Raw genomic sequence first — 11,991 nt, 5'->3', positions numbered from 1 at the left:
GAAAAGTTTTTGAGCTATGCAACAAAAATGAATAAGCAGGGCCTCCCTTTTGGCACAAGGGATTAAGACACAACCTATCAAGCTGTATGCAGCCACTGCAGCACGAGTTCCATCCCCACCAGCCAGGGAGATACCCACATGGCACAGCAGACCTCTACTGTCTCACCCACTGCTCCCCTCAGCAGTGTATTTCTGTCAGTCTGCCTGTTCTGTTTCCCACTCTTCTCTGGGGAATCCTATTACTCCCCCCCCACACACACACACACATCTCTGGCCTGTATCCCAGTTCTTGTATGCATAAATAAAATAAATCTTTAAAAAAATGAATAAGCTTCTGTTTAAGTGGTGGGAAACAATCCTATAAACATATAAATATTCTGTATTAATCTATACATTTAATGTTACTGCCACCAAAAAATTCAGTGGAAAGAATTTGACAAGATAATTTTGATATTTTTCAAAATTATAAGGTATATAGGAGTAGAAAAACAAATTTGAAAATAGAGTTGTGTAAAGTTAAATGTAATAACGAATAGTATTTGATAAAGAAATTGATTGAAAGAGTTTGGCATGGAAAAAGAATAATTATAACAATAAAAAAATGAATGGCTGATAAAAGATTTACATACAAATTATAATTTAATATACAATACAGGGAAAAACTGACTACACAACAGGTCACTTTGAGATCATTGATTATTTGAGAAAAAAGGTGTTTTATTACATTTTTACATAAAGATGCAAATACAAAAGAAAATCGCGGAGATGATGTTGTAATTTTGCTTTGGGGAATAACTTTCCAAGGAAGTTACTAAAAACAAAAAGAAATGACGAGGAACATATAAAATAATAGTTTTAATATCCATCATAGTTAAAAACTTTCAAAAAACCTGTAGAAGATAAACAGTCCAACACAAAATGGATAAAATCCGTGAAAAGACCATTTAGGGAAAAATTAATAAAGGGTAATGTAACTCTTTGGAAACATGCTTAACTTCATTAATAACCTAAAATATGCAAATTCAAAGAAGAGATAACCAGATTTTGAAAAACCCTGATAGAATATTCAGCATGGGTGATGGCCTGGAGTATCAGGTATTTTGATGCATTGTAAATGGAAAAGGGAATTGTGATTACCTGTGTAACAGGAAGCAGGTACATTTTGTTCCACATCCGGCAAGTGGTCTGCATGTGACAATCATTTATTGACTTAATACAGGATTACTTTTGTGAATAGAGAGAATAGACTTTGCTATTGGAGTTGAATTTTACTCCTGTCCCTGCCAATTTATTTGCTAAGTAAACGTTGAGCAATTTACTTAATTTCCTTATGCTCCAACTTCCTTTTCTAGAAAATACTGCCTACCTGTTAGGTTTCTGATAGATCATAAAACAATACATACAGTGTATAACTGCCAAGTTTTAAGGGTTGGGTAAATCACACATTTTATTCTCTCCCATATGATGTCCCTGGTCACCCAGATAATTCCATTTCCCCAGAACAGGTTATCCAGTTTCTTTGGAAATTCTTCTTCCTCCTCATCCAATTCAACCTCCCCAAATCTACCCTTAGCTCTTCTTTTTCATGTTGCCATCACACTTTTCCAGTTAAGGATAATATCCACTATCACATCAGTCCTTTAATAAAGTTTTCAACACTGTCTTTTATGGGTTAAATTGTGTCTCCCCAGAAGCTATGTTTAAATCCTAACCCCAGATTCTGGTGAATCTGACCTTATTTGGAAATAGGGTCTTTGCAGATATCATCAAGTTAAGTCACTCTGGAGTAGGACAGGCCTTAAATCCAGTAAGACCACTGACATGAAAATGAGGCAATTTGGACACAGAAATACAGCAAGTTTGCCACAGGATGAAGCAGTCACTCATGTCCAAGCGAAGGAGCCCCCTACTCCTGAAAACTATCAGAAATTAGAAGAGGCAAGGAAGATCCTCCCCTAAAGTCTTCAGATAAAGTCAAGCCAATGTCTTGACTTCAGACTTATAGCCTCAGGAATTGCAAGAGAATACATTTACTTTAAGCCACCAAGTGTGTGGGCCTTTGTTAAGGTTTCCTAGAGCATGAATGCACTGCCTCACAAAGGTCATTTGATTCTAATTCTGGGTCTAGTAATAATCTGTCCAGCAGATGGAGGCAACACTAGTTTTTGATAATTTTAGATCATTTCCTAAAATATAGCATTGTAGTGAATAATGAAGCCAAGCTTGGAAAAGAGAGAATATTTTGGGTTGGATAGGTTAAAAAGACTCTGAAGAACAAAATCACAAATGTATTCCTGGACCATCTGGCCTCAGGAAGGATAGTTAAAGGGATGGATCCCCAACTAATAAGCACCAGAGACCCAGCTTCCTTTGGAAGTGTCAAGTGATTGATTGCTCTTAGTGTCCATTCATATTCTGTGGCTTCCAGGTTCCTTTCTTCTCCGCTGCTTGGTAGCCTGAGATGTGTATCAAGAAAAATACACTGTGTTGCAAATAACAGGATATTCAGTTAAAGAATTTTCAGTTAACTGAATAAAAATTTACTGTCTCACATCTCAAGAAGTCTGGAAATAAGTTCTAAGATTGATTACTATAGCTGCTCATTATGTCAGGGTTCTGAGTTGCTTTTCTATAAGTCCTCATTTCCCCCTCATAGTACTAGGGTGTTGGCAACAACTCCACTGTCAAGCCTCCAGATGAGAACACAGCCCAGCTGACACCTTGACTGCAGACATGTGTACATCATCAAAGGTACCTGTGCCCCACGCCCATGCCTCTTGGCCTTGGGCATCCACACCAGTGCTGGGGGGGTGTATAAAGCCCTGATACTTCATTTACCCTACAATATCTAAGGTCTATTTAAAAAAACCTCACGTCATTCAACAATTAAAAAACAACAGAAGCTAATAAATGGGCAGCAGATCTGAACAGAGAAGTCACCAAAGAGGAAGTCCCGAAAGGCAGTAGACATAAGAAAAAATCTTCATCTTTGTTTCCAATAAGAGAGATGAATTCTCTTACCCCCCTGTACCTCTGGCTTACATCTCAGTTATTGTCTGCATAAATAAATAAAAATAAATCTTAAAAAAAAAGAAGAGAGAGATGTAGATAAAACCACAATGTGATACCATCTCACATCTGTGACAATGGCACATTAATTAAAAAGGATCCCAACAACAAGTGCTGGAGAGGATGTGGAGGAAGAAGAACTATAGTATATGGCTGGTGGGAATGAAAACTGGTGCATCCATTATGGAAAGTGATCTGGATTTACCTTAGAAAACTATCAAAATGGAAACACTGTATAACCCAGCCCTTCTACTCTTGGGCATCTCTCCAAAGAATATGAAATCATCAATGCAAAAACTCATGTGTTCTGTGGTGTTTGTAGCTGCATTATTTACAATATCTAGGACATGGAAGTAGCCTAAACAATTGGATCAAAAGAAGACGTGATCTATCCATGCTACGGACTACTATGTGCCTATAAGAAAAAGCAAAATGCACTATTTTCAACAAAATGGAGGAAGTTTGAGAGACTCGTGTAGTAAAGCAAGTTAGAATGATAAAACAAATATGAGGTATTTACAGAACAGATGATTTTTCATCACTTAAAGTAATTCCAAAAACCAGTGGACCGATGAGGGCTCTGAGATTAAGAGGGAGTGAGGAGGGAAAGGGACAAGGATATAGAAATAAGGGATGGTGGTGGGGAAAAATAAGTAAAAATGAAGATGCTGAACAGAAAAAAAAAAAAAAAGAATCCCTACTGCCAAACAAACAAACAAAAAATGACAAACTTCAATTCCAGGTAGATTTAGGGGAAAAAAAAATTGTTAGGATCAAAATTCTCTTTACTGTTTTTGCCCAGGAGGTCTAGCAAATCCTCTAATGCATAGGAATTGTGGTACTTGCCTCACACACTTAAAGATATTCTTTTTCTATTGTCTATACAGACTAGGCCTTTAGCCAAGACCCTTTCTGGGCAGGCAGGGACTAGCAGGAAGACTAGATGCCATCACTACTGAAGTGGACTCAGTCTGGAGGTGCTTGAAGTTATGATCACATCTTGAAAATGTTTAACATGTTCATACGAAGGGTAATGTTTCTTTCATATTGGAATGCCTAGGAGTTAAAATGAGACCGATATCTTAATCTTGAGTCAATTTTGACATATTATAAGGATCAGACTAGTAGCCAGAACTGGAAAGTTTCCATGGGCAGCCAAGAGTGTTTTGTTACCTCATATAATATGGAGAATAATGTATGACTTCATCTCTCATGTTTTGTGTTATTGGACATTCAATTTTTATTGAGCAAGGACTTAGGAAAGATCACAAAGAGAGGAGTGAGCATGCAAGTGTTCTGAAATCTGGAGAGAAGATTGCTGCAAATAGGAGCCAAGGAAGACTTAAATCTTCATCTACTCCTATGCCCCTGGGTTTCATGCCATTAATGGAAAAATGATGTTGCGAGCCTCAAGTGAGATTGTAAGTAGACAGTAGAGCAGAGACCCTGAGGCTCAGTTGCCTGGGACTCATGAATTCAGAAAGTAAGTTTACCAGAGTGGAAAACTTTTCCATTGAATAGCTTTCCTAGCTTAAAAATTATTGGTCCAAATAAAAAACTAGAAAGTTAAAAAATAAAGGAGGTACAGGCAAAGTGACTTTAAACATATGCTCTGCTACAGATATTCAGGGTCCAGAATCCAGGCTTCTAATACTTATTTGCCTGAAGACAGAAAATGATGTGATGGAAAGTTATATGAGTGAGGATATGGAAAATAAATTTCTTTAATTCTTTTTAATAATTTTCCCTTCTCTAAAACATGATCTAAAAAAAAAAAAACTGTTATAGTGTAATTCCATTAGTAGAATGGGATAGCCCAAAGTGGAGGTGACAGATTTTAGGAAATTCTACTAACTTCATAGCTATCCCTCACCTTCCAAATGTGTTTCAAAAACCCTTTTACTTCTAGCGTGAATTCTAAGGAGATTCACACCATTTAACTTTATACCAAACAGAAACAATGGAAAAGCAGAGGTCTACGTGGTTTCATCTCTGGTACAGTAATTTTATAAGCTCTTATAATTTGCAAGAGTAATTTTCTAAGATTTTACTTAATAACCCATTACTTATTTATTTATTTATTTATGCATACAAGATTTATTTATTTATGCATACAAGAACTGGGGTACAGGCTAGAGGTGTGGGGGCTGAGATGATTCACCAGAGACAGAGTGGGGAACAGAACAGGCAGACTGACTGAAATAAACTGCTGAGGGGAGCAGTGGGCGAGACAGGAGAGGTCTGCTGCACCATGTGGGTAGGTCCCTGGCCGGGGATCGAACTCATGCTGCAGTGGCTGGGGACAGCTTCATAGGTTGCATCTTAACCCCTGCGCTGCCAGGGAGGCCCCAATGACTCATTACTTCTATCTTGCTGGTATCCATCCTGAAATGGAGGGAAAGGAGAAGCTAAATGATCTTTGCATCTCCTCTGTGTTTTCTCCTGCTCCAAGTTTCTCTATCAAACACACACACACACAAACACACACTGGTCTTTCTGTCTTGAGTAGCAGCCCAAGGTTTGGATTTTGTGTTTTTCTATCCTGCCGTGTTCTTCAGAGTGTAGACCAGAATACAGAAACTACTGTAGGCGTATCAAGTAGAAAGGAATGCAGTATAAAAAATTCTGTTTACAAACTCTTTTCAAGAAAACACTTTGTCAGTTTAAAGACGACAACAACTAAACAGGCAATTACCATGTGGCTCTGCAATTGCATGCGGGGGCAAAATGGAAAAGATATTCACACAAAAACCTGCACATGAATATTTACAGCAACTTCAATGCAGCAACTGCAAACTAGAAACAGACCAGATATCCTCAATGGGTTGAATAATCAAATGATGGTCCCTAGGAAGCATGGACTACTCCTCCCCCATAATAGATACGTACAACTGGGATGAATCTCCAGGAAACTTAGGTGGAGTGAGAAAAATTCAATTCTAAAAGGTTTCAAACTGTATGATTCTATATATCATACTCTTGAATAAACAAAATTTTAGAAGGAAGGACCAATGAGTGGTTCCCGTGAACTAGGAATAGGGATGGGAAGGAGGTGATATGGCTGTCCAAGAGCAATATGAGGCATCTTTGGCTGTCAGAACTTTGGGGGTGGAGGCATGAAACTATAAATACACTTGAATCTGCAATGATCTCAATAGAAACTTCAGTCAAAAAATATCTTTGTAAAGGGGCAGAGGACAGAGCCAGAGGGCCTTCAATGGGCTGTTGTTTTCTGGGTCAGAGCATAGCTGTAAATCAGACTTGGGGAGACTGCTGCTACCACCACCCCAGTTGACTCATATACCTGAATATGGTGTCTCAAGTAAGGGGTCACCCTGGTGGAGCAAGGGGTTAAGACACAACCTATGAAGCTATCTGCAGCCATTGCAGCATGAGTTCGATCCCTGGCCAGGGAGTTACCCACATGGCCCAGCAGAGAGATCCTGTGTTGCCCACTGCTCCCTTCAGCAGTGTGTTTCAGTCAATCCACCTGTTCTGCTCCCCACTCTGTCTCTGGTGAAGCCTCTCATCCCCCCCCCCCCACACCTCTGGCCTATACCCCCATTCTTGTATGCATAAATAAATAAATGCTTAAAAATAAAAACAAAACTAACAAAACGAAAGGGCCTCCCTGGTGCCGCAGTGGTTTGAGTGCTGTCCTGTGAAGCTGTCTGCAGCCTCTGCAGCAGAGGTTCAATTCCCAGCTGGCCAGGGAGATATCCACATGGTACAACAGATCTCTCCTGTCTTGCCCACTGCTCCACTCAGCAGTGTATTTCAGTAGATCTGCCTGTTCTGTTCCCCACTCTGTCTCCGGTGAGTCCTCTCACTCTCCTGCGCCTCTGGCCTGTACCCCACTTCTTATATAAATAAATAAACTTTATAAAAAATAAACCTGTCAAGTCAGTCTGATTGGATGCGGGAAGGTGGCCTGTGGTTTCCTTCCATTGCCCAATTGAGGAGGAACAAGTCTGACTGGTAGACTCCAAAACACTAGATGCAAAATGATCTGGGAAATGTATTATGATTTTTCCAGGTAGCTCATTGAATGGGGATTGAAAGAGCAAGTCATGATATCTACAATGACCAGTCAATAGTTAAGACATTGTTTGACCTTGGGCAAGTTTCTGAACCCTTTTAATCCTTGGTTTCCCCATTGATAAAATAGGAATCAATATCACACATCATAGAGATATATGAGCTAGAACACATGCCTGGCATGTGTCACAGACTCACTTAATCCAGGCTGCCTATTATCTATCATTGATTTTTCAACCTGATGATGAACGATCTGATGGCAGAAGGTTAACAAATATTCTATAAGTGAGAAGCAAAGGAAAGTACAGTTATAAAAGGAGACCATGTGGATGGGAATGCAGAGATGTTACTCTTGAATAGTTGGCATCTGCTCTATGTCAGGAAATGAAGACAGACATAGAAGTATTGTAGGAAAGGGTTGATGTTGTGGACTTAATCATATCTTCCCAAATTGTGAATGTTGAAGCCCCATCCTGAAATGTGATGGCATTGGGAGACAGAAGCCTTTACTATGTAATGAGATCATGAGGCGCAGGAGAACTCAAGGAAATTTCTGCTTTTGTAAGAAGAGACACGAGACATGGCACTCCACATGTGAGGACACAGCAAGATGACCCTTTGGTGCCAGAAAGAATTCTCACCAGGAGCCAGAGTGGCTGCCACCAGTACTTTGGACTTCTCAGCTTGAAGAACTGTGTGGGGTAGATGTCTGCTGTTTAAGTCACCCACTCTATAGTATTTTGTTTTAGCAACCTGAGCAGATGAATGCAGTTGAGGTTAATCTAATTAGAGAATATTGGTGTTGAAACAATTAATTGATATTCTTATGCTTGGTGGTGGCCTTTACCTTGACTTCATGTGAAATCATGAAATGATGCACTTTCCTATCTTAGGCTGTAAGTACCTTGAAGGTTATTTCTTTACTACTGGTCTACCTTCAACAGCTGACATGGTTTGGGGAGCTTGGTGTTGACCGGTATAGATATGAGCATCATCAGCTGGCTGTTGGCGTCCTTTATAGCACACTGTAAAGTTACTGCGGTTTATAGCCACAGTGTGTGTCAGGTCAGCAATGGGCTTGTTATCCCTTATTAGCTCACTGCCAGCTATTGAAACAGGGCTTCTCAAACCCAGCACCATTGATATTTTATTTATTTTTAATTATTATTTTATTTTTTTACACCATTTTTCATTTTTATACAATGCATGCATTTTCACTGCATTTTGGGGAAGATTTATTTATTTATGCATACAAGAACTGGGGTACAGGCCAGAGGTGTGAGGGAGCGGTGAAAGGATTCACCAGAGACAGAATGGGGAACAGAACAGGCAGACTGACTGAAATACACTGCTGAGGGAAGCAGCGGGTGCGACAGGAGAGGTCTGCTGTGCCATGTGGGTTGCTCCCTGGCCAGGGATAGAACTCATGATGCAGTGGCTGCAGAAAGCTTCATAGGTTGTGTCTTAACCCCTTGTGCCACCAGGGAGACCCCATTGTTCATTTTTAAACAGTGTTTGCTTCCCCCCTCCCTCATGTGTAGTCCCTATAAAATTTCCTTCACCACTGCACCCGTGCACAGTCACCACAGTCCCCTGTGCTCCTCCCTCCCTCCCTCCCTCTGACCCCTTTCCCTCCTCCTCCCCTGTAGGATGTCTCTGATTTATAATTGCCTGTTTTTGTTTTGTTGTGTTTTATATTGTTATTATTTTTTGTCTTATGTCTTATTTGGTTTCCCTATATTCCTGCTATTAGTGAAACCATCTGATATTTTTGTTTTTCTTTCTGTCTTATTTCACTGAGCATAATTCCTTCTAGCTCCATCCACGTTGCTGCAAATGGCATGAGTTTATCTTTTTCAAGAGGAAATTTAGATACAAACATACAGAGAGAGAATGTGACTGTGACATCAGCCACCTGCAAGCCAAGGAGAGAAACTGTGGAAGAAACAGCCCTGCAGACACCTAGATCTTGAATTTGTGGTCTCCAGAACTGTGAGAAAACACGTGTCTGTTGTTGAAGCTGCAGGACCTGAAGTGCTTTCTGTGGCAGCCCCAGCAACCGCCCAGCCACCCTTCTTGAGAAGTTGTCTGTAGAACTACCCTTCTCTTTTCAACCTTTCGCTCTGAACTACCAATTTCCTCAATGTGTTATAATTATTTTATTTATAGTCCCTACAAAATTATCAGTGTTCTCTCCATGGCTCTGCTGGCATACTTTTTGCTGGAACAGGCAAATGTTGAGTGTTCAGTTGCTGGATTGGTCTACAGCTGCAGGACAAACTTTACACATCCTCCCTGAGTCTTCATTTTTTTCAGCGATTTTGGGGACAATGCTAATAATTTATTTGCAAATTAATTCAAAGCATATTTGAATTAAAAACCTTAAGTGTTAAAGGTAATTTAGTAAATTTCAAAGACATTTCTCGCTTATAGTGATTTTCCTCAAATGAAGTGTAAATGTCCTCTGCTTTAGGCCTCTAAAGGGGCTGCTTTCTGTGAACATGTAACAGATACTTATTCAGTCCATCTTTGTACCGAATGGCCAGGGGAGAGGCAAGGTTTGAAACCAAAGAGAAGTTTACCTATAAATCTAGGGAATATTTCTGGGTGACTTAGGGATCAGGGGGTTTGAATTATAATCCTTGAGCTTTTCTGATTTGGGGATCTGAGGTCTGTAACATGCCTTGCACAGTAGGTTGGGCTGTCTCCTAGTGATTCAATTTGTGACCTGAAGCAATAATGTGAGGAGAGTTGGGGAAAGAAATATGTACAGATAAGCAGAGCAGTGGGAATAAAGGTTTTTATCATCCCCCTGTTTTCCAGACAATTGCTGAGATACACACACCTGCCTTCCTCCTGGGATCTGAGTCACTTTGCTCTTCTTTGCCCAATGTGCAGCTGTCACAGGAAGCCAAATTCAACAGACATTAAGCTAGGCTCCCACCTTTGGATTGCTTCCTTTGAAATCCACCATGTCTGGGTTTATTGACCAGCGAGGTCTTTCCACATTTCCTTGCCCCGCACATTGGAGGTGCAGACTTTCTCATGTCCTGCCAGTCCTCTGAACTAGCATACTTTGAACAGAGTTACTTGGAACTTCATGCCTTGGAACCAAGCCTCGGGGTTGGTTCTTGGAACCAAGAGCCAGAAAGCCTGGCCAGAGGTAAAACTAGTCATTCCTCACACCTGTGACCCCACTGGGGCGCCTTGTAAAGTCATTGTCCCTCAAGTGACACCAAGCCAGACTCCCCAGAAGTCACTGCCGCAGCTTTCCAGGAATCATTTACCAAAGCCAAGGGCCCAGGCTCTGAGACACCTAGATTCGGAATTCATGACAAAGAGAAACACAATGGAAAAACAGGGAAGGTCAGTCCAACTCTTCCTCCCAGCATCCTCGGGTACCACTAGGATTCCTGGGGGATCCCTGGCGAGGGCAGAGGGGAGGGCAAAGAGGGGGTTCCAGGAGGGTAGGAACGTCTTGGCCATGCCCGCCAGGGGCCCGCTCCTCCCCCCTCGGCGATGCCATGTGCCAGCCAGAGCTGCAGATGCAGGATCAGGCGCTTCCTTGCAGCCGAGCATCCTTCCCCGCTGCGCCAGCTGAGCCCCGGCGGCGGAGCCCGGCGGCAGGGCCCGCCTCGCCCGCAGCCCCGCCCCGCCTCACCCCTCCCCGCCCGCGCGGCCCAACGCGGAGGGGGCGTGGCGCGGCGCGGCGCGGCGAGGCGGGCGTCGCAGGGGGCGGGGCCTGCCGCCGGGGCCGCGGGCGCGGCGCGGCGAGGCGGGCGTCGCAGGGGGCGGGGCCTGCCGCCGGGGCCGCGGGCGCGTCGCGGGCTGACGCGAATGACGCGGCGCCCGCCAGGCCGCAGCCCCGCCGCCCGCGCGCCGGGCCCGCCCCCGGCCCTCCCGGCCCGGCCTCCCGAGCGCCCCTGTCAGATCGTGGCGGCCGGCCGCGCGCAGCGCTCGTTCCCTGCAGCCGGGCGAGGCGGCTGGCGCGCGGGCACACCCCCACGTTCCTCCAGTTCCTCCGGCGTCGCTGCCTCCGCGCCGCCAGTCTCCGCTCCGCCCTGCCCGCCGCCGCGCGCCCGCCCGCGGGAACATGGCACACGCGCCGGCACGCTGCCCCAGCGCCCGGGGCTCCGGGGACGGCGAGATGGGCAAGCCCAGAAAGGTGGCGCTCATCACTGGCATCACGGGCCAGGTGAGTGCGGAGGCGGGGGCCCGAGGCGGCGGCTGCTGCCCAGGCACGTGCGGCCTCACCCTGCGATCGGGCTGCGCGCGTTTCCAGGAACACCCGCGGAGCGGCCGGAAGGTGGCCGTGCCCGGAGGTCGGGACAAGATGCGGTCTGTGGGGCGGGCGCCGTGGGCTGGCAGGCGCCCGCGCGGCCCCTCGGGCTTGGGGGCGTGAGGGCTGCTCACTCCGGTCTGCACCTGAGCGGGACCGCCCTCTCTCACCTGGCCGACAGGTGACCCGGGCTCCGATTTCTCCCTGCCGGGTCGGGTGCACTTGCAGCCTCGTTCCTTGCAGATCCCAGTGCCCGGGAAGGAGGTGGACCTGTTGTCTGTGGAGAGCTGTGTTCAGTCATCTTGCTTACCTGCTAGCGCTGGGTGCACAGGGAGGGGAGTCTTGGTTTTCTCCTCACCGGATTTCCAGATAGAAGGGAGGAAATAAAGTGTTGTGCAGTCACAGATCAGGAAATGTTTTAAAAGCACAGCTCACAAACTTTTTTTTTTTTTTTAATAAATATCACACGTACTTCTGAGATCCCTGTTCACACATTTTTGAGTATCTCTGGCAGACTGGTCCAAAGATAGGCTTGACTTCCATTTCCAAAGGAATAGGTTCCTGGAGCTGTTCCCCATGTGGTGAACCCCATGTGGCAGGCTCAG

At 44.2% G+C, this 11,991-nt stretch overlaps 1 protein-coding gene across 1 annotated transcript in view; it reads left to right on the top strand.

Moving 5' to 3' along the window:
• Nucleotides 1–11,029: 11,029 nt before the first annotated feature.
• The window catches only part of GMDS (GDP-mannose 4,6-dehydratase), a gene marked incomplete at its 3' end in the record, with an annotated part of 554,110 nt that continues 553,148 nt past the window's right edge, over nt 11,030–11,991 (top strand). The window contains exon 1 of the mRNA XM_084228918.1: nt 11,030–11,302. Coding sequence (XP_084085044.1) covers nt 11,201–11,302 — 102 coding nt within the window. The 5' untranslated portion in view covers nt 11,030–11,200. The remainder of the gene's footprint in view (nt 11,303–11,991) is intronic.

This window comes from Talpa europaea (assembly GCF_964194135.1).
Source record: "Talpa europaea genome assembly, chromosome: 2".
In the NCBI taxonomy this organism is placed as follows: Eukaryota; Metazoa; Chordata; class Mammalia; order Eulipotyphla; family Talpidae; genus Talpa; species Talpa europaea.
This window is presented reverse-complemented; position numbering and strand designations above follow the sequence as displayed.